The sequence below is a fragment of the Antechinus flavipes genome, chromosome 3 (genome assembly GCF_016432865.1).
Source record: "Antechinus flavipes isolate AdamAnt ecotype Samford, QLD, Australia chromosome 3, AdamAnt_v2, whole genome shotgun sequence".
NCBI lineage: Eukaryota > Metazoa > Chordata > Mammalia > Dasyuromorphia > Dasyuridae > Antechinus > Antechinus flavipes.
This window is the reverse complement of record NC_067400.1, coordinates 22891129-22911744: the sequence shown is the minus strand read 5'-3', so window position 1 is coordinate 22911744 and position 20616 is coordinate 22891129. Positions and strand designations below refer to the sequence as shown.

Sequence of the window (20616 nt, the reverse complement as noted above, 5' to 3'; positions counted from 1 at the left end):
GAAACTGCAACTTGTAGAGATTAGTCCATTAAGAATTTCTTTGGAAAAGGGAGTTGGTGAAGTGATTGGTAAATATATGGGACAAATAAAAATCAAGTTAAACATAGTAGGAAAGAGCTCTGGCTCCTAAATCAAAAGAGGTGAGTCTTAATTCCTTCTCTGTCATTAAGTAGCCAAGTGATATTGGCAAATTCATCTCTCAGAACTTCAGTTTCATCCTTTGTGTATCAGGAGACCTCTAAAGTAATTTCTAGTTCTCACATTTTCATTGTGATTCTAAGTGGTTATTACAGTTGTTAGGAGGCCTGGAAGAAAAGTAGGTTAGCACTTATTTGTAGGAGAAGTAAGTGAATGATAGTGGATGGTAGGGAAGAGTTCAGAGAGAGTCTACCTCTCCCTCATTTTAAGTTCTTCTTGATACCATTGAATGAGAACTCATGTAGAAATGTAAATACTACTTTTGGTGATTAATCCTATGGAAACAATTAAGAAAGCTGCAGAAAAAAAATTATTTCTCAAACGTAGATTTAGAAGAGTACACTACCTGAGATGCAAGACAATATACTCCAAGAAATAAATCATTTCATTCCTTTCAACAAGCATTAACTCTGAGCCAGGAACTGTTCAAGATAGAAAAAAGACAAAGACAAAGACCAATGTCTTTCTTCAAGGAGATTACATCCTATTAGGAGATATAAAATGTACGCAGATAAGTAAATTGAAATTAAATAAAAGGTAATTAGAGAGGCACTAAAAGCTGTAAGGCATTAGGGAAAACCAGCAGCTGTAAGGATTAAGAAAAGTATCTTTTGGGAAGTACCACTTTATTTTGAGCCTTGGAAGCAGATAAGAGTTGCAAGAGGCAAAAATGAGGTTAGAAAGTATATAGAAAATATTGGGTACTTGGATAAAAGCATAGAGGAGGAGATAAAACTTCACATTAGTTTTGTGGCAAGTAGACCAGCTAAACTGAAGTACAGTATGTATAACTTGAAGTAATGAGTAATCAGCTTGGAAGGTAGGCCTTAAACCATATTGTAAAGAGCTTTAAATGTAATATATATATATATACGTGTGTGTGTATACACACACACACACACACACACACACCTTTTTCTAAGTTCCATAGCATTACTAAAACAAAATGGCATAACAAAATGGTATGACAAAATAGGCTTTGTGGTTTTAGTGTGTATGTATGTACATATATATGTATGTATATACACACATAAATAACTATGTTTCTGTATTACATATGTTTAAATGTGTTTTATATTCATATATATGTAAATAGGTATATATTTATGTATACATATGTACATATGTGTATATATACATATATGTATGTATATATATATATATATATATATATATTAGCATGAATTTCACATCTATCTTTCTATATAGAGTGGTTGGGTGTTATTGAGGATATAGATTTGTTAAACATTTTTATTTTTGATAAACATGCCTGCATGTCCATGAAAAACCTTCCTCAAACTCATACATTTCCATTAAAGTTTTGAAAATTAACTTATTCATTAATCTTCTCCCATTTTAGGGCCATTGAAAAAATATTTCCAAATAAAAGAGGCTTCGTTTTGACCCGCTCAACTTTTGCTGGTTCTGGACGACATGCTGGCCATTGGTTAGGTGATAACACTGCTTTATGGGAACACATGGAATGGTCAATCACTGGTCTGCTGGAATTTAGCCTCTTTGGAATACCTTATGTAAGAACATTTTCCCTTTTTGCATCAAATATTACCCCTGAAAATGTTTTATTTAAGCTTATTCAATTAATGTCATCTTATATGTTTAGAATACCTGAAGGTAAAGAATAGGGAAACAACTACAGAATCTGCATCCTTGTCCTTTGGCTCTAAAATGGGGTCCATATTGGACTATTTTATACATTCTTACTTATTATCTGTATTCTTTCTTATTCAGAAGAAGGAAACAGAGAAATAATTAAAGGAGAAAGGAGCCTAAGAAGAACATGTTTTAAGAAAAGCAGCTACTATTTCCTGGTGTTAAAAGTTAAACTTGATTCTTTGCAACTACTACTAAAAGCTGCTTTATCTGTAAAAGGCCTAATAGAACTAGTCTAATCCATAGCAGCAGTCCTTCAAGCAATTCAAGACAGTAATTATGTCCCCTCAGGGTCTTTTCTAACTAATCACATTCAGTCCCTTCAATAAACAGCAAGACTTTGAGGCCCTTTACCACCCCATTTGTCCTTCTCTAGATATTTTCTGGGAAATTAGTGTCCTTCTTAAAATGCAGTGTCTATAACCAAACACAATATTCCCAATGTGACATGATAAAGGGTTCAGTTTACAGTTGTTAGGAGGCCTTGAAGAAAAATAGGTTACAACTTATTTGTAGGAGAAGTAAGTGATGATAGTGGATGGTAGATAGGAAGAGTCCTAGTCTTTCATACTTCCCTAGTCCTGGATTCTAAACCTTTCTGGATTCTGCTGAACACTGAATTTGGTGAAATCAATATGTGGTGATATTAAGAGAGAGTGAACTAACAAGAAGAGGAAAACAAGAGGGTGTAAAACAGTAACTCATTAAATGGCATAGGAGCTTGACATGGGAAAAAGAATTGAGGAAATTTACAATAGAGAATGTGAATATGTGTGTTTTTTAGGCTGGAGCAGACATTTGTGGCTTTATTCTTGATACCACAGAAGAGCTATGCACTAGATGGATGCAGCTTGGAGCATTTTATCCATTTTCTAGAAATCATAATGGGGAAACATTCAAGGTAAGTAAGCTTCTGATAATCATTCTTTGTCCTCAAAGAGAACCATGACATCAGGGAGGTTATGCTATGACATGCAAGTTTTACTTAAAAACACAGATTTAAGTGAGATTGGGCTGTGCATAGTTACCAATATTACTTTCTCTTCCAGAATCACCTGAGTCCAATGACAAAAAATATATCAGGACAACTAGAGATGGTCCTGGATGCAGTGGAAGGCCTTGGTCATTTTAAGGATCTCAGTTGACTGAGGCAATGACCTTTTAGTGATTAGGGCTAGGTAAGAATTGAGGGAAAGAATGGCCTCTTTTACCTAGTTAACAACATTTTCAGAGGGGAAGAATTCCGGCCAAAACAGAAACAATTGCTATTTACATTGATTCTGAGTCAATTGAGGGCCAAACAATGATCTAATTAGTCTTGATCTGTTGGCCAATCAATGAAAACCAGAGAGACTTAAGTTTAAGGCATGATCTTTAAGAAAGAAATTTAGCTGTCAAAATGCAATATATCTTTGGAAGTTTCAGTGATCCTCCCAAGGAAGCAAGCAAACAAACCTAAACAAAAAAATATTCCTTTGGACAGAGCACCTACAGGTAAGGCTATGGTATCTTATGCAGAAAGAAAGGAAGGAAGGAAGGAAGAAAAAAAGAAAGAAGAAAGAAGGAAAGCAAGAAAAAAGAAGGAAAGGAAGGAAGGAAGGAAGAAACTAAGGAATAAGTAAAAAAGAAAGAGCTGTGTTACTGGATTGATCAGTTAAGTTTTGTCCCCATTGGGACAGTTCTAGTCACCAAAGTTGTTGTTTGTCATTGATTATTAAAGAGGATCATGACATCAGGGAAATATCATGATATGCAAGTAAATTGGATTTCATTCACCTCAAAGTGAGGGTGGGGCTATACAAAATCATCATCCTCATTTTCTCCTCCAGAACCAACTGCGTCCTGTGACAAGATATAGATTAGGACAACAAAAAATGGTCCTATATGCAGATTCATTCTAGTGCCTCATTGGATGATGTTTATTATATTCTCCCATCATTTGATGTCACTGCAAATATATTTTGGTTTCTTGTATGAAGTACAGAAGTAGTCTCAAGAACTTTTATGTCTTTAGACAAATGAATTAAAGGGGTAGAAATTCTCAAGTCAATCTTGAAGAGCTAGTGAATAAGTAAAGTTTGAAGTCATAAGTCACTTACTAGCTAATTCCATAATCTCACTTTAAAATGACTGTTCCTTAAAGTTTTGATTCACTAACAATGGAAAGACTACTGAGTTTGGGTGTCAAAGGATATGAATTTGCCACTTTGACCCTCATAAAAGTAGTTTTGAACACTTGCTGCTTGTATGATCTTAAGCAAACCATCAAACCTTCCTAGCCTCAATTTATCCTTCTGTCAAACAAGTGTGGTTGGGCTAAATGGACAATCACCAGGTTTCCTTTTAGATTTAAATCTCTAATCCCATGTTCTAGTTTAATCCCATATTTATAATATGAACTGGATTTTATTAGAATCGAATGATTTCCTAAAAGTCATTCACTTATTGAGTGTTTTTATTAGGTAGACAGAGCATTTATAAAGTGCTTAGTTTGTATCAGGCACTATATAATAAACACTGGGGATATAAAAACTAAAACCAAAACAATGTCTGGTCAAGCAGTTTGCATCCTAATATGGGAAGATAATATATAAAGAGTAGTTGAAAATTTGATTTAGGCTGGGCTATCAATGGACATTTAGAAGACTCTAAAGAATGAGGCAGAAGATTATAGCAAGACTAGTATGGCCAGATCTTCTCAGGATACAGAGGTTCCATGCAAGGATTCATTGATCCTAATAGAATCAATTTCAATATCGAATTTCTTTGATTCCTTCTATCAGAACAAAATATTTTTTCCTTGGAAGAAAAAAAAAGTTTTTAAAATAAATCAAATATAAGAAAAGAGTAAATATTTATGCATATTTGTACAAATGTGCTCACATATATGCTTACTATTAAGTCAGTGGGCCAAGGATTTGGGACAACATTGATATAAAGTACTCTATACTGTGATTACAATCATTGCTCTCTCCAATAGAGTTTAATGAATTTCTATAGTTCATTCTGTCAAGAAATCTTCTGATGACTAAATCATTAAGGCTGTCTTTCTATACCTAATTTGGTTGGTCCTTAGATAATACGTGTTCAGTCATTACTGAGCTTATGCTAGAACTTGTTACTTGTTAGTAAGACCAGCCAGACAATAGAATCGACTTTTTCACACTCATGATTACAGTTATCTGATCTCATGATGAGGCAAGAGAGTAGAATGTTAGTTAGAGATATATGGAGAACCCTTTTGAAATAAGGCATACCATGTTTTTCCTTAAAGGTTTTTATGATCCTCTAGAGAATAGTAAGTTTAATACCAAATTATATTGCATGTAAGGAATATTCCTACTGTTTTCAATGTCTTCATTGAATGAGGTCAATGTTCTACTTGAAAGTTATTTCAAGGATATTTGGGTATGTTCTTTATAAAGTTAGTGTTTTGTTGTGGGTACAAGAAGTTAGGAGAACAGGTATTAGTTTTTCTCTTCTAAAGTGGATTTCTCCAATAGTTGAGTTTTGTACTTGACTGAAAAGATTAAATATTCCCAGAAGATGGCTGCTGCAGAAGGTTGTGTTGCAACCCCCCCCCTTTTTTTTTTTTTTTTTTTTTAAGAAAAGATAGTGTTTAATATATTGTTGGTGGAATTGTGAAGTGATCCAACCATTCTGGAGAGCAATTTGGAACTATGCTTAAAGGGCTATCAAAATGTGCATAACCTTTGACCAGCAGTGTTTCTACTGGGCTTATATCCCAAAGAGATCATAAAGGAGAGAAAGGACCCACATGTGAAAAATGTTTGTGGCAGCCCTTTTCATAGTTGCAAGAAACTGGAAACTGAGTGGATGCCCATCAGTTGGGGAATGACTGAATAAGCTGTGGTATATGAATGTGATGGAATATTATTGTTCTATAAGGAATGATCAGCAGAGGATTTCAGAGAGGCATAGAGAGACTGACATGATCTGATGCTAAGTGAAATGAGCAGAACTAGGAGATCATTATAAATGGCAACAGCAAGATTATATGATGATCAATGCTAGATGTGGTTCTCATCAACAATGAGATTATTCAGGCCAATTCTAATGGTCTTGTGATGAAGGACTGTGGGAACTGAATGTGGATCACAACATAGCATTTTCACTCATTTTGTTGTTGTTTGCTTGCATTTTGTTTTCCTTCTCCTTTTTTCCCTTTTTGATCTGATTTTTCTTGTGCAACATGATAATTATGGAAATATGGATTTGCATATGTTGCATATGTTTAATATATATGGGATTGCTTGCCATCCAAGAGAGAGGATGAAGAAGAAGGGAGGAAAAAAAATTGGGACACAAGGTTTTGCAAGGATGAACATTGAAAATTATCCATGCATAGGTTTTGAAAATTAAAAAAAAACTTTAATAAAAAAGAACAGTGAAAATAATTAGTGAGAATAGTATTAATAATAAACTCATCCTTTGCCTATATTGAATATAATTCTTTCCACCTGCATGTGTAAAGAACATTTTCAAACAGCATCCAAACATCATGTTCAGAAATGTGCTACCATGTCCTGGCTGAAGGTTGGACCTTGGAAATATTGTACTTCAGATCAATCTTTCAGTCTTATTGCTGATCTCTTCTAATTCACCTGGATTGTGCTTCAAGGCCACTTTTCTATTATTAGCTACTCTCCCCTCAACTTTGAGAAATTTGCTCAAACTTTTAGAAAACATTTTTCAATATCACATGATGAAAATGTAAATGTTTGTCTGTGTGCATGGTATAGGTCACACTGTCTGTCTCCATTCCTTTTCCATATGGCTCTCTTTCCTTTTCGCTTTTGCCCAGCTCTAAATAGACTGTCCTTAAACTTAAATCCAAAAAAAAAAATAGCTTAAAATGGAAAAGATTATGAGTCACCTTTTATTCATTGGTTATAAGGTTTTTGCCACATTCAGCTTTTTGTCAACTCTCATGATGAGATAAAGAAAAAAAAAAAAAGATGTGTTAGAAAGACAGCACATTCCCACACTTTCAAGCTCTAGCTTACTAATAACAATATTATTCATTTTTTTCAGCCTCAAGACCCAGCTGTTTTTGGACAAGATTCTATTTTGGTCAAATCATCACGACATTATTTGTTGATCCGCTACACTTTGCTGCCCTTCCTCTATACCCTGTTTTACAAAGCTCATGTGTATGGAGACACAGTATCCAGGCCATTCCTTCATGAGTGAGTACATTATTAAAATATTTTAATTTGTTTTTAAATCCTTAAGGTCAAAATTGTATTTGTTATCTAGAGAAGTGACAATTTGTATATCAAAATTTTATGGAATTAATAATAATCATGCCCAAAATCATCTAAGAAATTAGAAAGAGCAATCCTTAAGAACAAAAGAGACAAGCAGTAATATTCAAAGGGACAAACTTCAGGTCAAGAAGACGTTATTTCAAATTCATCAATATAACTATCTGCTTAATAGCTCATAGTGCCTAAGATCTTTAAAACAGGGGTTGCTTTTTTTTTGTATCTCCAGGATTTAGCACGTTATCTTGTATATGCTAAGTGCTTAATAAATATTATTGATTGACTTACTGAAGATCTACTTGTGCAAATCAGTATATGGAGTTAACAAAGCAGTTGCAGTGATGTAATGGGTCCAGACCTTCTTCATCCTGCCAAAAAAAAAAAAATGTAACCTACTTATTTTATACATGAAAAAATTGAGATCAGGAGAGGTTAAGAAGCTTGGTTGATATTACATAGGAAATAAAGAGCACAGCCACGGTTAAACCCCAAGTTCTTTGACTTTAAGTACAATAGTATTTATGTAATTCAACAAAGTTATATGCTGCTGATCTCTACTTGTAGATCTCTCAGTGCTTGTCTTAAGAAACATCTTAGATACTTATATACAGAATATAAACATAAGAATTATAATTGTAGAAGGCATAAAGCAACTAGTGGAAATGTGATAACATTAAATTTTATTTTCAGAGAGACATGTATTCAAATTCTACTTTTGTCCCTTACTATCTGAGTGATTTTAGAAAAAAAAATACTAACTGTTCTGGGCCTTTTCCTTCTTTTTTTTTTTTTTAACTGCAAATCCAGGGTATTGCATTAGATATCTTCTCATTTCTTCTTAAGCTCTAGATTAATGATCCTATGGCTGAATCTCAAACTCTAATGGGATAAATAGTTGAAGAATAATGCATTATTGAAGTTTCTATTAAATGATAAACTGGACTCTAATTAATAACTGCCTAGATTCTTTTTTAAAATGAAGGAAGGACAGAAAGAATATAATTAGGAGAAACTTCACAATGCTCCTGGTGTGAGAACTCCCTCCAACAAAGCAGATCACATTTAAAGCCTTGACTCAATAGTTAGGACATAGCCTAAATTTCATTGACGTAAATTGATTGAGCCAAAACTCAAAACGCTTGTAAATATTAGGAACTGATCCCTGGCCTTTTCTGATGTCGACTTCTGTACTCTTTCACATCAATATGCCCAAATTCAGAGCTTTTTTTTAGGATATTAATTTCTCACAGAACATTTCCTCCTAAATATATAGTTGCCAGAAATAGTTGTTTTTGTAGATTAATGAACAGATTTGCAATTTTTCCTTTTACATGTCATGTCTCTTAAACATTTTTAAAACCAGGTCAAAATTTGGGGTCATAAAATGAAAAGTTGAAGATAGATTTGTAGAATTTAAGAGAGTTATGGTAAATTTTTCCTTGACAAAAATGCTGAACAGCTGTATTGTATATGAAATATAAGTTGACATTTATGTTGTACTTTAAGGCTTCCAAATAACTTTGCAAACTTCTTCTCATTTATTCCTCCCCCAAATCCTGTGAAACAGATATGAATATTATCTGTATTTTATAGAAAGAAAAACTGAAACTCAGAAAGGTTAAGTGACTTCTTCCTGGTTAAATACATATTCACTGTTAAAAGAGGGATGTGAGGTCATGTTTTTTCTTCATTCAATATTAAGTCTTTTTCCATTACCATGCTGGTTCTCAGTGATGATTATATAATGCCATGCTGTTTCTCCAAGGATTTTGCTTGAGAACCTTATTTCAGGAGAAAAAATAAGATTGTAAGAGATATTGTTCATTAGCATATATGAGAAGAAAATAAAAAAAATTAATAATATCACTAAGAAAGGAAAGTCTGATGTAGTATCCCACCCAAGGACTGTATTAAGTCTTTGATGTAGTGTTCTTGTTGGTTTTCTGGAGATCTCTGGACCAGTCTTTGTTTCAGTTCAGTAATCACCATGAGAATAACCAGGTGTTAAAGTCCAAATTCTTTATTGTCTCCTTTCCTGGGGCCCAGGGTAGCTTGGTCTCAGTGGAGGAAATGCAGAAGGACAGGCCAGCCACCACAGTGTGTGAGATGGACTGAATCTCTCTTCTTGGCTCTGAGAGCTTGAGCTCTCCCCTCTGGTCCCCTGTCTTCTCCTAGTCTGACCCTGACTGAGTTTGTCCCAGTTTTATATGCTCTATTTTAATTTGATCATTTACACTATACTGAGTATAAACCAATCATATCACTAGGGAACCATTATTTGTGGTAAGATTAAGTCAATCATACTGAACTAGAGAACTAGTAATCAACATGCTAAACTAGATAACCAATTCCACTGAGTTAGCACCTTGTAAGAATCCTTGTTTTGAGTACAGAGTTCTGGCCCATAACACTTCGAAATATAATTATAAAAAAATTCCCATTCCTTGTAAAGTTTACCAAAGATTTTTAATAACAAATTGATGAAGTAGATGTGAGAAATACAATCTCTATTTTATTGATTATGAAACAGTCATTTGGTTGACTTGGTATGTGTTACATATTGTTTTTAGAATTGTTTTTTGCTTTACCTTAGGTTTTATACAGATCAAAACAGCTGGATTGAGGACACTCAGTTCTTATGGGGCCCCTCCTTACTTATCACACCTGTTCTGAAACAGGTAGGTTTTACATTTTGGCAATTATTCTATTGGTCATTTAAAGCAGAGGTATCAAAAAGGCTGACTATTCTGCTCAGATTATACCATCCCAAATTATACTTCAACCAGGTTATAATGAAAAGAGGAAATAATTAACAAAATATAGAAAAAATACAAAAGAATAAAACTTAATATTTGGTTCTCTTAATCAATATATGATCTTTCGGGATCCTTATGTATGGTTTGGCAGTCTCATTTCCATATGAAATTAACATCACTAATTTAAAGAGGGTCTTTCATACATAAGTTTCACAGTATATTTTCAATATTGTGAGCAATGAATGTTATAGAATAGTCTTAATACAATCTTTTAAACATCTCAATGATTTTTCAATACAAAATTTGTTATTGCCAGAGTGGACTATCACAGGAAATATAAATATTAAATGATTAAAAACAAAAGAAAGCAATCATTTTTGTTTAAAAATATAGTGTAGATGTCATAGATTAAATCTAAATAAAATAATTTAGAAATACAATAAAATAATTGTTAGAATATTCAATTTTTTAAAAAAGTAAGTTAATTGTTGGCACCGAGATATTTTACTATTGGTATTTGCTTTGCTGCATCTCTTAAAATATGTCAAGTGACATTTTAGTTGTTCGTAAAAGGAAAAAAATAGGACATGTATCACATCTTCAGAGGGAAAAATCTCCTTTAATTATAGTGATCTAAGTTAACATTATTCTAGGCATGTCTCTTGTACAATTTCTCAATATATGATAATTTTGTGGGCCTCTCAAAAAAGTCACTCTCTTTTACTCATTGTGAATTTAGTATTCCTGTAAACCCATTCTGGCTAATTTGCTTCCCTTTTCCTTATTGAGGGTGATTTCAAATCATCACTCATGCCTACTTCTCTAGACATTTGGATCAAAATGTCCTTAGTTTTAGAACAATTACCAAGCTAATATTATCAATTTTGGTTACAGAACCTTTCTTTTATCATATAGAATGTGGGAAAAAAAAAAAGAGTAGGATTCACCATAGACTGTTAACAAGCAAAACAAAATGATGGTCCTTTCCCTGCTCAGTCTTACCTTTTTTTCAAGGGCATATACAGTTATCCAGACTCATAGCTTTACTTCCGGATTTAGTATTTGTCTCTCTTTGTATATGTCTCCTCATAATTAGTATAGTTCCCAAATACATGTTGAACATGGGCTGACTAGTCTTAGTAAGTTTGTTGTGGGCATCTGAACATTCTTAGAAATTCAGGTTACCTAACATTAAATTTATCTTTTGATAGCCAATTTTTTTTGGTCTTTTTGGATTTTCTTCTAGGGTGCTGATAGAGTGAGTGCTTATATTCCTGATGCAATCTGGTATGACTATGAAACCGTAAGTATCATTAGCAGGTAATGTTATACTTAGAGCAAGTCATGAATTTAAATAAAAAATTATGAGATTTTTTTCATAATTTATATGCAAAACAATGTTTCATGTGAGTAGAGTTGTTCTATTCAGGAACTCCCAAAGTTTGAGTATATATGAGGCAATATAACCTTGGATCACAAACAGAAGCTAACCTGTTGCTTAAATGAGTTTGGATACAATTTAATGAGCCATGAAATGATGTACATTCTTGTCATTAGCAATTTGGACTAAGGAAGTGTCAATGTTATATTTATGATGGAAAGAAGCCTTAATTTCATGACATTTATCTGTTTATCAAATTGTGGTACTAGAGATTAAATTTCAAGGGCTTTTCTAAAACCTCTAATCATATGTTTCAAAAAAAAAGATTAAACTTCATGGAAAAGCATAGTTTTTATTGCCATCTTGATGCACAAAAAAACATTCTTGTCAATACTCTGGTGTTCCTTTTTTGCTATAAGCCAATACTTTTCATTATTATCTTATTTCTAATGAAAAGACTTTAGTGTATTATTTTAATAAAATTAATAATACATTCTTTTTCAAGTTATTTTATACAGGATTTTTTTAGTAAAACAAATATTTTAGAATATTTCTAAACTTCTAGGAAGAAATATAACACTTAAAACTTTTTTGTGATTTTATATGAATGTATCTATATCCATTCATTCAATATATACACATATGCATATAAATATATATCCTGTAATCATGTATTTAAATGAGAACTATTCAACTTCATAGTAAAGCACTTTTCATTGACTCATTTTTATCACCATATATATATATATATATATATATATACATACATACATACATACATATGTATATTGCTGATTTACATGACCTAATAGACTATCTATAGAAAACACATATCTTTATAATACATATGTATATAATGCATATATATATATATATACATGTTAAAGTTAACATGGGGCATTTAAGTGTGTAAAGTATTGTACTTGGAGGTCAGCATTCACAGAAACATGTAAATATGTAGATTGTATAAATATATATGCATATTTAAATGTGTATTTTTGCTTGAATGCACAATCAGCAAATTATAGAAACAGTATCATATGCTTCTTAGAAATGGTGTTAGGAAAAAAATAAATTTTATTAAGGACTTACTATGTACCAGATATAGTTCTAAGTGTTAGGGATATAGATCTGAGATAACCCAAAGAACCTGCTGTCAAGGAGCTTATAGTCCAACAATTCAGGTTTCAGAGTCTGCTAGATATTGACTGTGCAAACTTAGGCTTCACTCTTGATGAGCTATTGCTATTATGCACAAGTAAAGAACACACCCAATCCTTCCTTGGGAGCCCTCTACACCAATGATGTCACAATTTGGACTAGACTTGTGATTTCATTGGCATAAGGGACTCGGTTCAGAAATATTTTCAACAATTCAAGTCAGTCCCTAGGCTTCATTTAGAGAATTGTTTGACAATGATAGGTATCTTTTCCATGGTTAAACATGTAATGTATTCATTTATATAGCTAAGAAAATTAGGGACAAAATGACTTTCTGGATAGAAAACTGATCTTGGAATCAGAAAGAATGGTTTAAGAACTGCATCTGAACCATATTTGTAGTGTCATCATGGGCTGAACACTTACCCTCAGTCAACTCTGAGTTTAAATTATCCAAGAAAAGACTATAAAATAATAAATCTTGAGTTAAACAGATCGTGGAGGTACTCCAGATTAATTTGCTGATTTGTACGCTCTTAGAGGATGTTTCGATGCTGGAAGTTCTCTATGATAAGATGACTTCTGGGAGACAAACTGCATAGTGCCATTATTATTAGATTATTAGATTGAATATAATCTAATTGTACATTATTTGATAATAAACTGGTTTTAATATGATCTTTCTTTCAGTTTGAGTTTTCTAAGGAGAATAGATCCTGAATTTTTGAATTTGGCTTTCTTCATTTCAAAACGAGAGTAAAATAGGAAAGTAACAACAACAACAACAACAGTAATAACATTTATACAGCATTTTTGAGATTTCGAAGTTTTTTTTATATGATCACTTTTGATGGTCATATTACAAGGCTTTGTGATTTTAGTACAGTAAAATAAACTGAATTTGAGAAGGAGAAATTGAACCACAATACAGTTAAATAACTTACCCAGAGTAAGAGAATTATTGTCAGAAGTGGAATGAACACTCAGGTTTTCTAAATCTCAAGTTTAGTATTATATATACTGTAATGCCACTCAGAAAATTAACCCTTTCCACTTTACAATATATAAAATTCAGATATTTTCCTTCTATTTTAATTGGTTTCTTTGAGAGATCAATGGAACATAATCTCTTATTGCATGATAGCTTTGGAAAGCTTCTCTTATAAACTTCAGATAGATGTATTTTGTAAATATTCACTCAAGTCTCATGGACATTTAAAATGCCAATTGGTTTTTACACATATAATCTGATGCCTCTGCTATCCTAAGAGGAAATAGAGATAGATTCTGCATTGGTGGTAATGCCAATTTAACTTTATTTTATTCACTAAACACAGGGTGTCAAAAGACCATGGCGAAAACAACGAGTTGAAATGTATCTCCCAATAGATAAAATAGGATTACATTTGAGAGGAGGCTACATTTTCCCCATTCAGCAACCCAGTGTAACCACAACTGCCAGGTAATGTTGCATACTACATTGATTTTAGTTTGAAGCATTGGAAAGACATGAATCAGGATGTTGAAGATGGAAATAGTAACAAAGGGAGAAATGTGAGAAAAGAAAAACCAAGAAAACAGAAGTCAGAATGTTAGTGAAAGTAAATTATGAGTCATACTATATGCCAATCGATCAATAACATCACTAGTTCACTTTTAAATTTTCTCTTAAAGAAATGAATCAAATTTAAAAATTTCTTCTGGGAAATCAGCCATGTCAATCACCTAGCTGTGGCTCAAAATTTTCTTTGGCATTCAAAAGGCAGTTGACTTGCTTATTAGTAGACAATTTAGTACTGTTTCATTCCATAGTACCTGAATGTTATCATTAAGATGTCTTTATCTCAATGTTCTAAGCCTTTTTTCCCCCATCTTGTCACCTTCCCTTTGTAAATCAAGCATTGATTAGAATGCACTATGCTTGGAAACTCTACAAGCTTTTTCCCTCCTCAAATATCTATGCCACATATAAAACAAGATTCAAGTACTTCCTAATATTTTTAGAATAAATAAGTGCCCCATCATCCTCTTGACACATAGTAAAAACAAGCAAAAAGGCAAATAAACTCTAAGAAAATCCAGATAATAATGCATATGAAAATTGCAAAGATAAGAATTTAGAAGCAAAAAACTTCATCATTTCTATGTGCTCAATATTCTTTCAACCCCAAATAAAGAATAACCTTTACTAAGGTGATGTTGGCAAGTTAATTTGGAAACAACAGGTAATAATAACAGCTAACATTTACACAGTGCTTACTATGTGTCAGATACTGTTTTAAACACTTTACAATTATGATTTCATTTGATCCTTACAACAATCCTGAGAACAATAAAATATTTAATATATGCTGGGATTTTAAAATAAATTATAACATTATTTAACCATGGATGATGTTTAAAAGGAACTTAGAGGGCAGCTAGTGTAACCACTTTTACATTTTATATTTTATGGTTGAAGAGAATGAATAAAAAAACAAGAAGTATCTTGCCCAAGGCCAGACATATATAGTAAATAGTAGCACTGTAATTGAAACTCAGATTCCATGACTCCAAATATAGCACTCTTTAAATAGAAGCAATTTTTAAAAATATGGTATGTTATATCAATAGACTTTTGTGAAATAAAACTCTACAAAACAGCAAATAATTACAGGGATCTAGATCCTTAGGTTTCTGGAAACTCCATCCCTATTCTGATCAGTTATGTGTCAAAGGAAAAACAATCTTTGTTGTTTAAATTTGTCTCTCCTCTTTCATGAATTTATTTGAATAATATCAGTAACGTTCTTAGCTAAAATCCATCTGCATATCTTGACACTCTTACCCCATTATTTTTGCATAGAAACAAATATGGGAATTGGTTAATAAAAGTTTTTGGCAAAATGAAAATACTTGACAGAGTGCTTGACTTGGAGTCAGTGAGTCAGTTAATAGAAATTTATTGTCTCCCATGTGTCCATATGTATCCCTAAAAACCAGGGATACCAAGAGAACTAAAAGATAGTCCCTACTTTCAAAGAATTTACAGTCTAGTGTGGGAGAGAAATGGGAGAGATTAAATACCAGCATTGAGGAAGGTCAGGAAAGGCTTGCTGCAGGATGAGAAATTTTAGCTGGGGCTTGAAGAAAACCAGGTAAATTAGGATGAGGTAGGGGAGAATTTTAGGCACTGGAGCAATGAGATAAAAAAAAAATGGGATCAGGAAATAGAATTTCTTATATGAGGAAGAGCAAGAAGTCAATTACACTGGATCATGGAGTGCAAGGCTAAAGAAGAATAAATGGTGAGGGGGTGGAGGGGAGAAGTACTAGGAAATCAGAAAGACAGGAAAAGCCATAAAAATTTTATATTTTTAATATTTGAAGCTGGATGTAATAAAGAGCTCCTAGAGTAATAGAGGTGACAAAGTTTTTGGAAGATTACTTTGATAGCCGAGTTGGTAGTGAATTGAAGTGTGGAGAGATTTCAATGAAGGAGAACAAACAGAAGGTCATTTCAATGATTCAGGCAAGAAGTGATAGTTGTCTGCTCCAGAATAGTTATGGTATCAGAATTGAGAAGGAGGAAATAGGAGATATGTTGCAAGAGTAGAATCAACAGCCAATAGATGGGATTTGGAGGATAAGAAAGAGGGAAAAGTTGAGGATGACAACATGGCGATTATGAGCTTGGTGCCTGAAAGGATGATGGTACCCTTCATTCTAATAGGGAAGTTAGGAAGAAGAAAAGCTTTTGGGGAAAGATCATGATTACAATGTTGAACACAATGTAAATTCATTGATCGAAAGGACCTCCACTTGGAGATGTTCAATTTGTATTTGGAGATGTGAGACTAGAGGTTAAGTATAAATAAATATATCTTGCAATCATGAAAATAGAGGCAATTAACAAGTCCATAAAGCTGATGAGATCATCAAGTAAAATCCTTTTTAGGGACAAGAGAAGAAGGTATAGGAGAGAGCCTTGGGCAATGCTCAGGGTTAATGATCATAATCTGATGTAGATCAAACAAAAGAGCCTGAGAAGTAGATGTCCAATAGGTAGAAGATCCAGGGAGAGCAGTGTCACTAAAATCTTGAGAGGAAAGATTATCTAAGCAGAAATAGGAGAGGAGTCAATAAAGAGTGTAAAAGGCTATAGAGAAGTAAGGAAGGATGAAGATTGAGAAAAATGATCAGAACTGACAATAAAAGATCATTGGTAATTTTATAGAGAAAAAAATCTGGAGTGGAATCTTGATTCAATCATTTATTAATTGTTGTATGATAGGGAAAACTATTTATCTTTTCTGAGTCTCAGTTTCTTTGTTCATAAAATAATAGAATCAGTTACCTCACAGTGTTTACATGAATATGTAAAGTTCTTTGCAAAAGTTAAAGCACTTGAAGAATAGTTTGTTTTGGACCAAATCTGTGATTTAATTGTTTAAAAGAACTCCCACTGGTGAACTTTCCTTTACCAAAGCAGATTTGTACTTAGATTTAAACTTACAGTCTTAGAGATTTACATGAGGATATTAAGAAATTAAGTCATTTGACAAGGATCACACAGCTCATATATGTTAGAACAATTACTTGAATCTCAATTTTTCTAATTCTGAAGCTGAATCTCTCTGTGATACTGTCTTTCCATATAAATGTTAATTATTAATAATATTATTAAATAGATTACAAGTAGAAAAAAACACATTTTCATTATTTCAGACAGATTCTCAACTTATCTATTATGCATTATTTTATATAATTTTAGAAATTAAATTTCAATCTTTTTGTAAAAAAAATTCTAAAATATTACAATGTGATTTACAACTATCTATATATTGGTGTTATTTTTTTTAAATGTTAGAATTCCATTTGATTAATCTTAGAACAGATTAAATCAATCTATGAAAAATCATTTATTAGACATTTATTATGTGACAGATGTGTTAGAAGGTGGGGAATACAAATAAAAAAATAAATAAGGACTATAATATCCTATGTAAATACATATAGAATAAGTAATAAAATAATACATACTCATATATGAATATCTGTATATGTATATATCTAAATCATAGAAAATCCCAATTTTTCCTTCAAGACTCAGATCAAAAGCCATTCCTCCACAGCTACTTTGTGTATACATATATGTGTGTATGTATGTGTGTGTGTGTGTATATATATATGTATATATATTTACATGTATGTTTGTATATAGATATATGGATGTATACACACATAATATATACAACACATATATAATATACACATTATTAAATGTTTCATATATACTATGTAATATCATACCCATATGATGTATATATATTACCTATGTCATATATACATATCATATGTGTGTGATTGTGTGGGTATGTATATTTATCTGTCTGTCTATATATCTATTCATATATCCTCTTAAAAACATAAGGTAGCTGGGGAGGGAAGACCATAGCAATTAGAGGGAATCAGTAAGAGCTTCATGTGGAGATTGAATTGATTGTTAAAGGGAGGTAAAATGGGATTTTGTATGAGACACAAGTGAAGAAAGAATGAATTCAAGTAAAAAAAATACAGGAAGAGAGAGAGAATATTGAGTGTAAGGAACAGACAAAGGCAAGTCAGTTTGAATCAAATGAAGGGCTGGGGTGGGGCAGAATGATATATAGTGAAGCTGGAAAGAAAGACTGGGAACAAGTTTTGAAGAACTTTAAAAACTAGAGAAAGTTATATGAAATCACAGAAGCATCTGGTTATCATAGGAGTTGATTGATAGGGAACTTACTGGTCAGATCTTTGCTGAAGGAAAATCACTTTGTTAACATTGTGTGGTATGAAATGCAGAGGAATTGACTTGAGGTCTTTGTAATCATCTCTGTGCTCCATGAGAAAAAAGGAATAGATGCAAGAGATATTGAGAAGGTTAAAAATGACAAGATTTTAGAACTGATTAGATAGTGGAGTAAAGGAGAATGAAGAGTTGAAAGGGAAAATAAGTTATGATTCTGAGGGATTGTAAAGATGAAAGAGAGGCATTTGAAGGAAGATTGGGTATTGAAAGAAATGCTAATGACTATTTTTGAAAAGAAATCAATTTAAGATGCCTTCAGTACTGAAGCTCATTGGAAAGTTTGGAGCTGTATATATAGATCTTTGAGTTGTCTGAATAGACATAATAAGTTAACCCACAGAAATGGGTAAGATCACTAAGAGGGAAACTAATTTTTTTGCTGAAGCAATCGGGGGTTAAGTGACTTGCCCAGAGTTGCATAGCGAGATAGTGTTAAGTGTCTGAGGTCATATATGAACTCAGGTTCTCCTGATTTCTGGGTTGGTGCTTTATCCACTACACCAACTAGCTGTCCCAGAGGAAATTTTAGAGAGAGAAAAGGAAAAGGCCTAGTTCAGAGCCTGAGAAATTTAGGAGGCAGGATAAAGGTCGAGTGTCTACAACAGAAACTGAGAAGTATTTGGACTAATAAGAAGAGAGCTGGGACAGATTAATATCATTAAAACTCAACAACAGGAAAAGTCTCAAATAGAAGTGAGGGGCTAACAGTATGAAATTCAGCAGAGAAGGATAAAGAATGTTAAAAGATGATAAAATTTGGCATTTAAGAGATAGTAACTCTAGGAGAGAGAAGTTTCAGGTAAATAATGAGTGTGTGGTCAGGGATAAAGAGTTAGTGAAAAGTATGAAACTGAGGATAGCCAGTGAAAGTGCCTTTTTAAAGGAGTTTAAGAAAGGGAGGAGAGATATACAATGATAACATTAAGGAATGGTAAGGTTTAGTGAATATAGTTTTTTATAGTGAATGCATATAGGATATATTTGAAAACAATAAGGAAAGGATCAATACTTAAGAAAAGTGTGAAGATCTTAAAGAAAGGGGGGATTATTCAAATTGTAATGTGCTAAATTATAGGAGATGGAATGGGATTATGTATACCTGTGGAAGGTCATAGCTTTGAAAAGACAGGACAGTTTCACTATTAGAAACTGAGGGAAAGGAGATGAGTATAAAAACTGAAATCAAAGGGTTTTGAGATAAAAAGAATGAAAAAAGAGAGAGCTCAAGTCAAATATCCTCAATTTTCCCAGTCAAACAAAATGCAAAGTCATCAGCTGAGAAAGGAGGGAGGAGAGCTGTGTGAGACTTGAGGAAAGAAGAGATGTCTTAGATTAGTTTATATGGCGAATGCTTAAGAAATCAATGATAGATGCTTAAAAGGATTGCCTTGCTATAGCGAGGGTCCAGCTGTAGTTGGATAACGTGAATTAATAATGTGTCTTTAGCAGGATTATAAGATTTTGTCTAGCTTTTTTCAGTAAGATGAGACTAGGGCATAGCAAATAAATGGTAAGAGTAATCGATAATAGAGGTTTGATTAAAATAATAGCAGCAGTAAACAAAGGAGCAAGTGATTTGAGAACAAAGATCGATTCTGAGTATAATTGGGTAACTATAACGTCTGTATAAGAAAGGGAGAAAAATAAAGTCTGAACAGGAGTAATGACCTAAGAAAGTACTTAGAAGTTGAGAGTTTATTACTTTAAATAAATATCATCTCTAAAATTTTCTTGTTTCAGCCGTCAGAATCCCCTTGGCCTCATCATTGCATTGGGTGACAATAACGCAGCCAAAGGAGACTTCTTTTGGGATGATGGAGAAAGTAAAGGTAAATGATAATGAAATTCCATGATGATGGTAATCTCTAACTATACCAAAAAATTGATAAAGAAACATTAATTGGGGGAAGCTAGATGGTGCAGTGGATAGAGCACCAGCCCTGATATCAGGAGGACCGGTTCAAATCTGACCTCAGACACTTAATACTTCCTTGCTGAGTGACCCTGGGCAAGTCACTTAACCCCAATTGCCTCAGCCAAAAAAAAAAAAAAAAAAAAAAAAGAGGAAATTATTAATTATATGATTAAAAGATAAATTTAATACCAGATGATTATACATTGAGAGCTGGATTGAAATCCAGAAGCTATCTGGTTCAATGACTACAATTTAAATATAAATAATTTAGAACCCAGGAACATGACCAAGGTCAAACTTGGAAAAAGTTTGAAGTGAAGGTTGGACACAGGTTTGCCTTTTCTTTTTTTTTTTTTTTTTTTTTTATGCTTTTTGTGTGAGAGCATGAAAAAATAAGCCCAGCTAAACTCTGC

At 32.8% G+C, this 20616-nt stretch overlaps 1 protein-coding gene across 1 annotated transcript in view; it reads left to right on the top strand.

Annotated features, from left to right (window-relative positions):
• SI (sucrase-isomaltase) overlaps positions 1-20616 on the top strand; it is a 94822-nt gene that overhangs the window by 24121 nt on the left and 50085 nt on the right. The window contains exons 15-21 of the mRNA XM_051983118.1: positions 1559-1730; positions 2654-2770; positions 6925-7079; positions 9751-9835; positions 11160-11216; positions 13793-13917; positions 20029-20117. Coding sequence (XP_051839078.1) covers positions 1559-1730; positions 2654-2770; positions 6925-7079; positions 9751-9835; positions 11160-11216; positions 13793-13917; positions 20029-20117 — 800 coding nt within the window. The remainder of the gene's footprint in view (positions 1-1558; positions 1731-2653; positions 2771-6924; positions 7080-9750; positions 9836-11159; positions 11217-13792; positions 13918-20028; positions 20118-20616) is intronic.